The 14,995-nt window shown below is 30.6% G+C and overlaps 1 protein-coding gene across 1 annotated transcript; it reads right to left on the bottom strand.

Annotated features, from left to right (window-relative positions):
- Positions 1-8,221: 8,221 nt before the first annotated feature.
- Positions 8,222-14,995, bottom strand: LOC143051334 (uncharacterized). Its single transcript, XM_076224273.1, has 7 exons — positions 14,853-14,995; positions 13,750-13,983; positions 13,091-13,318; positions 11,684-11,836; positions 10,410-10,451; positions 9,686-9,761; positions 8,222-8,749 (listed from the first exon to the last, which is right to left on the bottom strand). The coding sequence occupies exons 1-7, from the start codon at positions 14,923-14,925 to the stop codon at positions 8,245-8,247; spliced, it is 1,311 nt and encodes a 436-aa protein (XP_076080388.1). The 5' UTR covers positions 14,926-14,995; the 3' UTR covers positions 8,222-8,244.

Genomic DNA, 14,995 nt, shown 5'->3' with positions numbered 1-14,995 from the left:
TGTCGCATTTCTCGTCGTCTCTATCGGCGAACTCCTCAAAACGATCATCATTAAGAATATTTTTTAATGGGGGTATGTTATTAGATCCTCTGTTTGGCTTAATAAGCATCTTCATAATTTTCCAATAAGTTTTAGAATCTGAAGCGTTATCTAGTATTGTATTTTCCAAGTTTTTCTCAAAATTTTCTTTCGTTCTTTTATCATATTATTCACTTTATTCCTTTGTTTTTTATATTTATTAATATCCGTTTCTTTTTTAGATTTAATTGATTTTTTTTTTTTTTTTTTTTTTTTGACGAGTGGTATTAGTGCTGCCAAATTAATTATGTAATTATAAATATGCCTCTTTCGTGCTGGTTGATCAAGCCTGTGTAAGAGTACCGTGATTGATATCGTACCATTGAAATTGATAACATTACATAAAACAATTATTTACATTTATTACTAAGTACAGCATAAATGACATAAGTGGTTTGTTTACTTTCAATGTATCTGTTATGTAATCTCAATATATAATTTCCTTGCGTGTATTCCACTTTATGATCAACATACCAGGAAAAAGGAAAAATAACATAGGTATGCTCTTGAACACAAATTCTACTCTTCTCTTATATTCTGCTACGCATACGCTTAAAAATCGGGATCTACATTCACCTAGTCAAAATAGCAATGTCATTATTTGATCCCGTTTCTGTATTTGTTTTCTATTTAGGGAGGGACACATATAAAACCTTAATTCTTAGTAGAAACATTTCAACCTGAGAAACATGATCCATTAGTTTTTATATATTAAATAATTTCGGTGTTTTCAAAATATCATTATACCTCTTTTGATCATGTATGTTGACCAATTAGATGCAGAATTGTCAATCTAAAATAAGCCCCACCTCTGAAGAATAAAGGAAGATGTGACATATACCGCAATACGGTAGCACGCATAAATGACACAATCACAAAGGATCTCCCAGGGACCATTTTCAATTCTTGAATACATAAAAAGAATTAAGAGCATTAAGGACCAAAATTCTTAAAAGTTTTGCCAGAAACAGCTAAGGTAATCTATTCCTGAGGTGGAAAAGCATTAGTATTTAAAAAAAAAAGTTTTGTAAACAGTTTATTTATAATTATGACCATAATAATTCCTGTCATAACAGAGGTGCTGGTGATACCCTCCTGGACAAAACGTCCACCAGCAGTGGCATCAACCCAGTGGTGTAAATTAACTCATCATATATACCAGGATTACATTTTGTATTTACGTCAGACGCACGTTTTGTCTGCAAAGGACTCATTAGTGCACGTGACGCTCAAATAAGTCAAAAAGGCCAAACAGAATACGAAGTTGATGAGCATTGAGGATCGAAATTCCGAAAAGTTTTGTCAAATACAGCTAGGGTTAAAAACAATTTTCTATAGTGGAAAAGCCGTAGTATTTTAAAAATTCAAAAGTTTTATAATTTACTTATTGTTTTTTAGCTTATGGAGGCGATCGAAAAGAAACTATTATTATTCTTAAATGTCACTTTCCAATTTAAATAAAATGTTCTGTCATTGGATAATTCAAAGTGTGGCACATATTGTTCCTTTGAATTTGAATGGTACAATATATACAATTAAGTCTTTCTCATATTTTGATTCACATAGTGCCTTTTTGTGTGTCTTTGTTGCATATATTTTTGTTTGTTAATATTTAAGATTTTAACACAAAGCAGACTACTGTTCCCAAATATTTGACAGTTTTACCCAATATGTCTGTTTGTTTTATTCTGACCCCGTTCTCAATGCAATGTAATTTTTTTACGACTAGCATACCAGTTTAGCTAGCTATAACACCATATTAAATCCATCATTTTCTACAAACAAAATGCTGTACCAAGTTAGGAATATAACAGTTGTCATTCATTTGTTTGAATTTGTCCTCAGAGTTCGGTATTTTGTTATTTGAAATTTTAGTTAAATTCCTAATTCCTAATTCTTGGTGCAGTAATATTTTTTACATATCGTTTTGATAATATTGTTAGCCTATGTTTAAGTTAAATTGAAGGAAAGTCAGCTTTTAAATATCTTAAAATCCGTTGGTTCGTTATGCGTTTGTTCATATCTAACTATATTAGTACATATAGAAACATAACTTCTTTTAGTGCACACAAACCTGTACAGTTTACATCAATGCTTCCTGTTTTGTTAGTGTTTTCAATGGAACATGTAAACGACCTTTCACATATTTGTTTGTCTGAGAGTTGGTCGTTTGAAGCTTCACAAATTGTGTTATTATACGGCATATTGTCAATGTTCACGGCTCTGGATGACTGGCATATGATGCTGGCTATATCTCCAGAGTATAGTGGAAAATAGTCTGTAATAAATAAATTGGTATACTATTTATTGAATTTTCATAAGTTGCTTGATTGATTGAGTGATTATTTTTAAGGACACGTTCGGCAATAGCAGATTTAATTTTCCGGCCTATAAGTGACGAAAACCGATTTTTTTACAGCAACATTAATATACCGTAGGCAACATGGCAATTTTAGTCAACTTTGAATTAAGTAGATCGATTGTTTAGAATGTTTGATCTGTGGTTTAGATACTTCAAAAACTTAGCAAACCAAAGCCGATCAATATCTTGATAGAAAGAATTGATCCCCATTTTTAAATATCGATTTAAATATGACATACGGTTTCCCGTTCCTATGCCATTTTTGGAAAGAAGTAACTCATTCATATAATTTGCAATTCTGTAAATATAGGAAATGCAATATCCAATATGAACCCTTTCTAGGGCGAAAAGTCTCGTAAAAAAATATTTTCCAGAACGGAAAGTTGATATGCACTACTATTTTATTCAAAGGTCAAAATATATAGCTGTGCGGTATATTTTCAATATTTATATGCCCTGAACTTCTTAGATTTTAAACTTATGAATTTTTGTTCCAAATAAATAATGACTTCAACTTTGACCACGTCTACGAAAATCCGAAACAGGCTGCATTGTTTATTTCAAGCTCCTCACGCAGGAGATATGTTAACTTTAAATCACTCACTGTCAATATTAATATGTCTGCTGTCGTTTTGATACCTCATTGCTTGCTTTGGTCGAGATTGATTCGTATTGCATGTGATGTAACCATGGCATTCCACTGGTAAATGTGCATTGAGACTCGTGGAAGAACTTTGATAGGTACATTTCTGATGTTCGTCAAACCAAAATGGTTTTAAATATACACTTGATATATTCTTGCATTGCAGTTCGCCATAGCGGCTTTTAACAATCGAATGGCAGTTCACTCCTGACAACAAAAGATGTGGTTACAAAATTAGATATCTTTATACTAGAAAATAAATGTATATACAACTTCTTTCATTGCATAAACATAAAATACAGTTGAACATAAGAATGTAAAAAGATTCAGGATTCTTCATATTTAAAAGTCTAAAAAAATGAATATTCACATAGCATCAGCAAATGGTAATGAATACTGGCCTTAAGTACATATTGTTGGAATCGTTTTCGTCAAATATAGACAACAGTATTATACGATAATTACATGCAGAAATCGTTTATACATTTGAAAAACAAAGTAAATGAATTGTATTTAATAGAATTACACATGACAAAGTCATAATTTTTTTTAAATTCTTATGAAGGGATATGTGATGTTGAACTATATAGTTAAAAAATAAACTGAAACAAAGATATACAAACCATTATAGAAATTTTCAACTAGAGCACTAATTATCCTAAAAGTTGCAAGACATACAATATGTATTGCAGTCATTCTATTCATTTTTGGATTAATATAAACATGTTTGATTGTGTCAATAAGGAAACATTGAACTTATAATAAATCAAAAGATGCCGCAAAATAGAAACTTGTGTCGCATCCTGTAACACTATCATATCTGTAAGTATTTCATACACCAGGAACTGTGTCAAACAAAACCGTTTCATACGATAGGCTTTACGACATTTGAATGTTACTGTATAATTTTAGCATTTTTATGTTTTGATCAAACACAATTTTAGCAAGTATGCTTTGAACTAGTATCTGAACTAGTATATATAGGGGCAAGCTGAAGGACGCCTCAGGGTGCTGGAATTTCTCTCTGCATTGAAGACCTATTGGTGACCTTCTGCTGTTGTTTGTTCCATGGTCGTGTTGTTGTCTTTTTGACACATTCTCCATTTCCATTCTCAATTTTATTTAGTTACAATTACATATTGCAGGGTATAGACTCAAAACCAATTTACAAAAAGAAAAGATACATTGAAAACAAATCTTTTCAATAAACCAGTGTACAATTAGAAAAAAAAATGCATTGCTATATAGAGCTATATCAGATGTTGTAGGTTCAATATGGTCTTAAAATTATTTTATCTTATATTTTCGGAACACATACATCATACATTTGATCAGAATTTATATTTTTTTTTGTATGTATTTTGATTTATATACAATGACTTCATACTTCAGCTGTTTGTGTGATCTATTGAATCATTACTTTATCTTACATAGTACGCGTTTTTGAATTGCATAACAGTGAAAATAAATGTTGAAAAGGGAGATGTATGAACACATCCTAGTGATAAAATATTGGTTTTAAATAAATATATGTTATGTGTCTCCCACCGACCGGTGCTTGGACGCTGCCTATAACTGACATTGAATCCTATCATCGAGTACACCAATTCTATGATTTGATGGAAGGTGAAGTATTTAGCTTCTTATCGAAAAAATCAACAAAAAACCCTAATCAAAAAAGTGCTAAAACCATGGTTAATATTTAGGAATATGAGTCGTCAATGCTCTTCAGTTTTTTAATTTAAGTTGCATTTTGCATTTCTTTTCGAGCGTAACTATTGAGGGTTTCGTAGACAAAACGCACGATTAGAATACACAATCCTAAGACTGATATATTTGATGAGTTAATGACAATTTTATTATCAACCAAATACTAATCTTATCTAGGTAAATAATTTGATCAGAAAAGTATGAGGCTTCATTGGGTGCAATGGTAATATTAGTAATCGTGATGCGCTTTTCATTAAGTGCGTTCGAATTAAAATTGCTAGAAAAGAAATTAAAAATAAACCTAACAAAGTTGTAGATATTTGAACACCGAACACGCATTGGACCACAATCTATTCATAAATAAATCAAGCCAATTTTGTTATATTATATGACATTGCATTCATCCAATGAAAATGGAATGTTTCAGATAATAAAAATTTAGACAAAAAACCCAAAGCAACAATTACGAGGCAATATATAAGTTTCATTAACCTCAAAAGGATTCCAAATTCACAATAGATTGGCACTTAAAAATTGGTTAACTTTGAAAATGTCCACAGTCTAGAAAACACACATTCATTTCTGTACTATGTTTGATCCTCTTTTGAACAGGATGATAATCGTTTATTTTAATGCAATTTGGATGCAACATTTTTTTCATTGGCTTAAAGTTGCCGTCAAATCCACATTTGATCAGGCGTTTTAAGTAGGAAGCCGCCATTTTGAATTGATTGAATCAACAAATGTTCGATTACTACTATATAGTCGAAAATAAAACAACACATACCTCGAATTCGCCGTTTTAATGTAATTTTATCTGAATTTGAATCGAACAGGTAACGTAATAACCTCCAGTTTGTAAGTTTTCATTTGTATGACGGCACGTTTAACCATGACGTCTTTGTACCAAAATCATTCATGAAGTTTCGCGGATTTGTTTCTATTTGACAAATTTAGACCTTTTTTCAAGTTTTATCGTATTATTGTATGTAATGCATTATAATCGTATTGGCAGTACTGTTGTTGAAGAGTTGCCACCGTCAATGTTGATTTAACGGTCGCAAATCTCACGTTTTACTCTCTCCGCATCAATTTACAAATGTTCCTACTTCTATGTTAATAGAATAAAGTTTGGCAACTTTTTTGAACGAATATATCCAATTGAACTCATCATTGTTATGTCATGTTATAATCACATACACATTTAGCCATGTCTTTGTAGAAATAGATTTTCTGCACATTGCCTCAGAATTTAAATTGATAGATTTAATAATAATGAAAGAGAAAACTGATTGTGTAATACGTGTGATAATAAATCTGATTGAAGATTAGTATTTTAGTATGTGAAAAAATATTGTCATATGATAAACTTTTAAAATGAAAATACATTCTTGTAATGGCTTAAATCATTAATTGTGTGTTATCAAATTTAACGGCCAACAATTCTTTATCAAGGTGATAATAGTATAATGCTCTTATTGCATTATACACCTTATTTGTTATCATTCTCCGCCAAATGATCTAATGAAGCAAACTCTTTGTAATGTTTAAATTAAGGAAGCTGGCTTGTCATGTTTTGGATTTTTTGTCAGATTTTCGGAATCCTCTGGTTTTATCCATTTGAATGCCTTTAAAAAATTTGCCCGGTGACCCCCATTTTTCTTTTAATAAATCTTTAACATGTATTATGATAAGCCCTCTGTAAAAGTCTTATAAAATTTTAATTACATTTCAACAGTTTTTGAGAACTTCAACTTGTCAATGATAAAGCTATGAAAAGTCCAGAGAGAATTTTTTCCCGCCAATATCGGCTCATATCTCGAAAACAAGCACGGTGACCTATATATTTTTTTTTGCTCTTTGGATTCTTTTATCAATTCCCTATCAATATAAACTAGTGCTTTGAAAAGTTAATTACTTTGAAACTGAGAAGCGAACTCCCTTAATTCAAATAATTAAACACTTATGCTTTTAAATTTGTATGTGTAAGTTACATAAGCTGAATTGTGTTTGAATAAAATAAAATTGAGATTGTAAATAGGGATATGTTAAAGTGATAACATCCCGACCAAAGAGCATATAAACAGCCAAAGGATATGGGGTTTCAATGCAGCGAATAAAGGGCAAGTACTGTTATTATTAAGGGTATCGTTCTTATTTATACCGGGCTTTCAAAAATTTGGTTGTAAGCGAACCTGATGAATCCAGAAAAAGCATCAGACGGATGAAAGTGACAAGGGCTTTGTTTTCATTTTCTGAATGTACTTAATACCAGGAAGTATGGATTTTAAACAATTCATTATTTCATACAGGGAAATTATTATTTGGATAATAGAGAACTATATAATTTGCCAGATAAGGAAACACAAAGGGAAACACAACTTTCCGGCCATACAAATAATATTTTTGATCTAGAATTTTCCCAAGTAAATTGAAAAAGTTCGATACACAGTTTTAGATATATTTATAGATTATCGTGGGTCATCTCAACGAGATTAATTTTCTCTGTGACCCGATGTGACAACTCTACATATATTTTTAATATTTTGTCAAATTTGACTTATTAATTTTGACTCCCCTTCTGTGTGTGATGTCCTCTCTATCCTTGAAATTATCTTACAAAATGCACGGGATACAACGATAATTTAAGATGAACATCTATGTCAAAGATAAATTTCTTCAAACATGTGTGAGAAATGCTTAAACATATAATATAACAGTCGACACACCATGCAAACCACAGAACAACAACTTACATATTTAATCAACAGCAGACATCACAAGATATTTAAAAACAGTGAGGCACTGGAGTAATGAGCATGCAATCTCGTACTTTATACAATTTTTCACATTGATTGTAGATGGTGATTTAACTGAATATCAAAATAATTAAAGATTTACATAGAAAGCAACAATGTGTAATTGATTTAGTTTTCTTTTTATGCGTTTTTACCTGAATAAGCAAGATCGTTTTAATCGAACTATTCGAACACACGTAGTATGCTTGATACACCTTCAATATTAACATTCTTTTCTTTTTAATAACTGACAAGGAACAAGAGATTTCATTGAAGGTCACATAAGTACAGATTTAATAAGTCAAAATATCTTACCTGTAGTGAATAATTCATCAGAGATGTTTTCAGCTAATTTGGCAAAATTGACCTGTTGCTAAAAGCGAATTTTTCTTTCACTATTTTATATTCAAAAGTGATTGAACAAACACACCCATAATTTCTTTACCGTATATCTCAATGACTTTCACAACTTGTTATTAACTATTTGTATATAGCGGTTAGAAAATATGAAATACTGTAAAAAGTGATATTTTATTAAATCCAACATATGCATGATTCTATTTCGTTGAACAAATACAAAAAGAGAAAATGAGTTATGTCACAAATCTCAGTTAATAGAAAATTCTCTTTCTTGGATAAATCATGTATAAGACTTAGTTATATATTGTATCCGAACTATCCATGTGGTTAGAACGATTATGATTCCCAGATACGTCATAATCATCGTCTGACATTTGACTTCGAGACACACAGTAATTGTTCTCCGACATTTCTATGATTCTATGATGTATTGCATGATCATATGTTGTGTCATCAGAATCAATAAAAGTATCTTGCAAATGAGAATACGTATTATAGTTCATCTGTTTTGTCTGATATGTGTCTCCAACTTCTTGTTCCATGTTGTCAGATGTGTCATCGTTAAGATAATTTGATTCTCTTGCATAGTCATACGTTATGTTGTCAGTGTTTACATTATCATGAGGTGTTCTGACAATATCCTGATCATTTTCTAATTCAACAGGCTCAGTATATATCGAACTTTCCATATTTAGATTTTGGCTATATATTTTTACATCTGTTTCAGATTCATATGTTGGGTTTGACCGTGTATCAAGCTTTTGTCTTGGTTTTTGGATGGAGTTTCTGTATCGTCTCCTGTATAAAAAAAAAGGGAAAAGGGTGTAGTAGGAGCCAAACAGGTAAAAATTATTAAATACAAAACTTTCAAATAAGATATAATCTCTGTCGACTGAATAAATGATGCTTGCTACATATGCGTTTCATAACAAATCAAGGTCATAATTGTAGAAAATACCCCAAAAGTACTTTAACAACCGGCGATTATGTAAAAAGATGATTTCGTTCCATAACAAAGAAAACATGTAAACATGAATAATTTCTATGAACCCCACGGTGTAGTTAATCCTGTAGTTGCCATGTTGCATACGAATAACGTACATGTTGTCCATTTTGTCTTGTATTGCCCTTTCCCTTCAAGTCATTATTGTTGATAATACATCGCTGAAACTATCCAGATTTCCAAAAATGTGCAATACATATACTTCCTTGTATGATGTATTATATTAAATCAAGCTTTAACTGCTTTATAATTCATACTATAGAAAATCTCACACCTCTACCACGCACACTTAAAGATTGAATTCATAACATCAAATTTCATATCAATAAGGTCTGAAGATAACCTTAAGTTGTTTTCCTGCTGTTTCTGTTTTACTTTCTATTGTATCTTATAAAAAAATGTATGCGGTTAATTCTTTGTTTTTATGATGTTTTTAATAAGGAAAAGTGTATTTTTCATGTCTGGTTATTAATTAGCTATTTGTGATTAAACCTCTTTTGAAATAAAATGCCATAAGTTTTTAAAATTTATAAATCTAGCTCCAGATTTGCTATTTTTGTGTATATTTCTGTTCATTATACCTTGCGTTGTTTATAATGCCATAATATAAATTACAAAAACGGATACGTATAAGTTTGTACTTGTCAATAAATAGAACAAAAGAATAAAACACACTTCAAAACATTTTATTTGGAAGTAAAACACAGGAATATATGATAGTAGATATTTACCGGTACAAAAACACTGCAAATGGAATTAATAGTATAATAATGATTCCCGCTGCAACTGCACCTGCCGCAAACCCAACTATAAAACAAATGTATATCAAAAGCGAGTCATGAGCCTTATATTTAGTTATTGTCGTGCTACCTTGTGTATCGTACTTGTGTTTCGGTTATTGGTTTGTGCATAACACATACCGTTGATTTTTTCCGTTGAATTGTTTTTACATATAACTACATAAACTTTAGTAACATGCTTTACCTATATTCTAATACTAGTAATGCTTATTTCATTGATGGTCGAAACTTAGTCATCTAGCTATAGGTCTTGTTTTCTATCATGTGAATTTTGGCAAATCTAATTATATTTTTTCTGCCATGATTGATGTCTTTCCGTAAATATATACCCAATTTCTCAATTTTATCAGTTATTCAAATATCGAATCATTAGTCTTCTTTGTAAATAATATGTTGTAGACACATTATCAATTTTTGTCAGGCATTTCACTGAAAGTCACATGATCTAGGTTTTTTTTGTCGTATTTTAAAGTTTGATTTTTTATATGGATCTCATTTTGTATTATGTAGACCGATAAGTTAATGTCTACATTTTATATTATGTAGCTTAGTCAACTTCCGAAACTCTATACCATATGAATAAAGAAAAGTAGAAAAAATGCGTATCTAAAAATCTACAGCAGTTATCAAAATTTAAACTACACACAAATCTTACCTGGAAATGCTTTCTCTGATTGCTGGTTTAAGGTATTACCTACTGAAATTATATAGTGTAAACCATTATATGCCAACTGAATGCTTTAAAATAAAAATTAAATGTCTCCTTAGAGGCAAGTAAGGATATCTATGTCTCTAGTTTCTTCAAGGTAAACAATGAAAAAAACTAGTTCTCTACATAATTATTCAAAGTTATTAAACATCTTAAATTGTTAAGACATTTTTTGAAACAGACGTCATTAATGCCTCATTCACTTAGATCGTTAGTTTCCTTAAATTACATGCTTATTACTTTTTTGGATTGTTATTATAGCCATGAGGCTTTTGATAACGAAACGTTAGTCTGACGTAAACAAACTTTAACACTGAAATTTGTCAACCTATTAATTCAATATAACTTATGAGTTTTCTGTTGCAAGTGTAAAATGTCTAAGGGTGACTTTTGAATAGAAATATCATTACTTTAATTTTTTCTCTCATAGAACATGTAAAGGTAAAAACCTAATCAAGGTTGAGATTCTGTTTGGCTGTTCGGAATCTAAACAAATATACATCAAGTCAGAATGGGGATCATTAATTCAAGTCAGCGCATGGCTATTGTTATGTAAGGAACCAATTCAATCAAAAGTGAGAGATATCAACTAATAGTCAAACTTGTAAGTGGAAAATTAAAACGACCACAAGACAACAGTTTACAAAGAACAAAATACATAACTAAAGATTGGGCAACACGAACCCACAAAAAACTACAGGATCACAAGTTCCCAAGATTGAAAGCAGACCCTGTGCCACTGGTACACCCGTTGCGATTTTCACGTATGTACATAAGTAAGATAAATCTTTTTTTGAAAGTTACTTTAGAGCAATTTGATACGAGATTGCCAAACAGATATATGTAGATGATTTTCCTTCTATTAAAATAACACTTGTAGGAAATCCTTTTCATAAATTATCAAATTGACTAGAAGTTAGTATTAATATAAAAAAAGACAGGCGAAATATTCGAACTAACCAATACCAACCAATACGCCTGAAAAGAGAAAAATGAGAAACTGGGTGATAATCATAATTATATTTTAAATGGCTGCTTGATATTCTTGAATAATCGTCTAGAAGCTTAACAATGTAATTGTTTGTGTGTTTCAATGCTGAACGGAATATTCGTGGCGAAATTTTGACTCTACTTGACTTATGATTTTTCTACGAAAGACATCAGAGTTTAAAATTTTACAGCAATCTTATTCCATTAAAATTTTCTTATTCATTTCTTACTTGTTTTTTCTGTAGAAGCAATAGCAGAAGACAAAGACCGCATTTCTCTTGAAGGTCTAGTTGTTATACTTGTGATAGATGATTTTCCTTTTCCCCTGTTGAAAGATGGGGTTGTCTGTATCGTCATTGGATTTGTCAAGCTTGTTAATATTCCTAAAACAGCAATGCGTGTATTCAAAAGATAGCGATCGTAAAATATTTGAACTATATTAGTAAGTTAGTTCAAATGTATAACTTCAAAATAAAATGATATTGTTCTTCTCCATTTCTGGGATTTATAAAACTGATAATTAAAACGTGGAATGTATTAAAGAGACAACAATTCAAAAAGAGCAGGAAAAAGCCAATTGCCACCAAAGGGTCTTAAATATAGAGTGAAAATCTAGTTCCTGAAGGCCACCTTAAACTGGCCCCTAAACATACATGTGAACTGAGTTTTACTGTTCGTATTGCTGTGTGTTTGTTTTTCTACATTGGCTGCAGGTATAGGGGGAATGTAAAGATCTAAAAACAAATGTTGAACCCCGCTCAATTTTTGCATCTTTCCCAAGTTAGGAGCCTCTTACCTTTGTTAGTCTTTTATGATTTTTTATTTTAGTTTCTTTTATATATTTCGAAGTTTGGTATGACGTCCATTTTCACTGAACAAGTATTTTTTTCGTCTGTTATCTGCTCCTTGGTCGAGTTGTTCTTTCTTTGGCACATTCCCCATTTTCGTTATCACTTCTACTAGTTCTGTGAAAATAGACTGCATACTAGATTCCAAAACATATAAATGAACTTGAATTTTAAATCACACAACACTCACAAAGGCCATAGGCTTCTAACTTGAAACAGGCGTTGGGGTTAAACTAATTTTAGATATGTATTTGGTGGTTGAAAGTTGTCAGGTATATAAATGTAGAATTATAGGGCCTTTTACAACATGTTGTTTGACAATAACAGACATTTATAGTATAAAATCTCATTTTGTGTACTCTGAGACAATTATTTTTTTGTGGATTACTTAGAACATATCACACACGTAGTATCGCCTGTAGATAGCTCAACACATAAATGTTAACAGTTTGAGAGATATATTTTTTTTATAAGTAAAGCATGTAGAATCTGAATTATTGCATTAAAATGTAACATTCTTTAGCATGTTAAAATGTGGCAATATATAAAATTGGTTTCAAACATTGGTGTTCAATAAATAAAGTGCCTTTAATATTCAATAATAAATAAAATTTTACACTTTTGAGATTGAATTCAAAATAGCATGAATAGGGAAACTTTATTCATCCTTTTTGTTTTGCTTCAAATTTCAAAAAGTCATATCAAATTGTTTAAATTTACATTAACATACTCTTCCACATATTTGAATAAAATATTTCAATGACTCTAGTGTAGCACATATATACCAACCTTCACAGTGGAAATATAAACTAAGAATGGTCGATCTATGACTGTTATATATAGAACAATTAACACCTCTTTCACAATTAATGTTGAAATTTTTAATGTATATTCTGTGGATTTGATTGTATGCAGGGCATCCATGCTTCATTGAATTCCAAACATCGTAAACGTTAATGGTGGTGTGTTCTGGACAACTGATTACTCGTTGATCGTTAGGAGGTACAGATAAACAACCTAAAACAAATTTCAATTCTATCATTTTCATGAAATAGAGTTATGTGGATTTTATACTTTATTCAAAACACTTATTTCAACTGCTGTTTTGTTTTGTTTTTCTTTTTTCATGTTTTTAGGCCTTAGTATCTATTTTGGTCTGAAAAATATGATACTAAGTATATACTGTATACCTTTTAATCAGATTAATGTTTTATTTCAATTTAGACTTTGCTTTACCAAGGAAATAGGTCTTTTTTTTTCTCTCGCTCAATTCTCTAGTATTGTATGGTAAATCAGTATAATACTGCATATATGCAAGAGCTTATAGTGGATTATCACTACTATATCATTTTTTCGTAGAAAAAATTTGCAGTGCCAATTTTATTGAAGCAAAATACAGTATAGTTTTACAAAGCATAACACAAACACTAGTGATATAACATACCAACCTGTACATTGATAGTGTATGTTGAGGTATTTGTGTATACCTGAGAAAAACGGAACGGTACATATTGAAACATTTTGACATGTTATATTTTGTATTGTAGACTTATACACGTTGAAGCGTGTTCCCAGTGATAGACACATGTTATTTCCTAACCAAATATTTTCCATGTGAATGTGCTGACTAGGTCCACACTTAATTATACCAGTCGTGCCATTAGCTATAGTAATACATTTTCCTAGAATAAAACGGAAACACACAGTTAAACACATGATATTTGACTAAAGACAGTGGCTAATAACGGGTCAGATTTTTTTAATGATTTTTCCTGTAAATGGCATAATAATGCTGTGTGTTTAATTTTGTACCGAATTTTCATTTAAGTAAGACGTATGATGAAATATTCTTGAATGACTTTTTTCTAATCCTTTAAACAGAAAACACGTTAAATTGCAAAACGGTTAAATTCTTTTCATTAACTATTTTGATAAAGAATGCATAGGTTTTCATAACTTCAATAAACATTTTCTTTACATTCACATACAATCATTAAAGGAATACTTCGTGATTGATGTATCGATGGGATATAAGTTACAAAATTAAAGTTTTTTCAAAGGTTATAAATGAGGAATATTAAAATATATATTTCACAGTTAGCAGGCAGGTTTGATATTCCAGATCTTTGTTTTTCACAAATGTGTCGTAAATCATGTGATTTTACAGTATTGTAATAGCGTAATCTTTTAAGAATTGAGAATATTTGCAGATCATTTTTTGAAGAACTTATTGTTTTGTACCTTGAAAACAAAATTAAATGTATTTTATGCACGTCTATGTAAGGTTTAAAGGTCTCATCTGAAACAAACAATAGGATTTCTTGAAAAGGACATCTTTACATTTTTCTTGTACCTCATTCTTGCCCCTCCCCATCTGAAATCACATATCGTCCTACAAGTACCTGACGATGAGAATAACTGATATGGAGTTTCGTTATACGCGTAATTAGGCTGATTCTGTAATGACAATATACATAAAAAAAAGCATATAGTTGTACGTTAGCAGACTAAGTAAAATAGTTAAAATAATTCAAGATCACGATTTACGAACCGACTGTTGAAATTCTGGAAAAGCAATCAGTTATTCCAAAAATAATCACACTAAATAAAATCGGGTCAAACATTTCAATGTACTGTATGCATATGAAACAAATGATATAAAGAGGTTTCGATTTCTGTATTTTGTAAACAAAC

Source organism: Mytilus galloprovincialis, chromosome 11, assembly GCF_965363235.1.
Source record: "Mytilus galloprovincialis chromosome 11, xbMytGall1.hap1.1, whole genome shotgun sequence".
NCBI lineage: Eukaryota > Metazoa > Mollusca > Bivalvia > Mytilida > Mytilidae > Mytilus > Mytilus galloprovincialis.
This window is presented reverse-complemented; position numbering and strand designations above follow the sequence as displayed.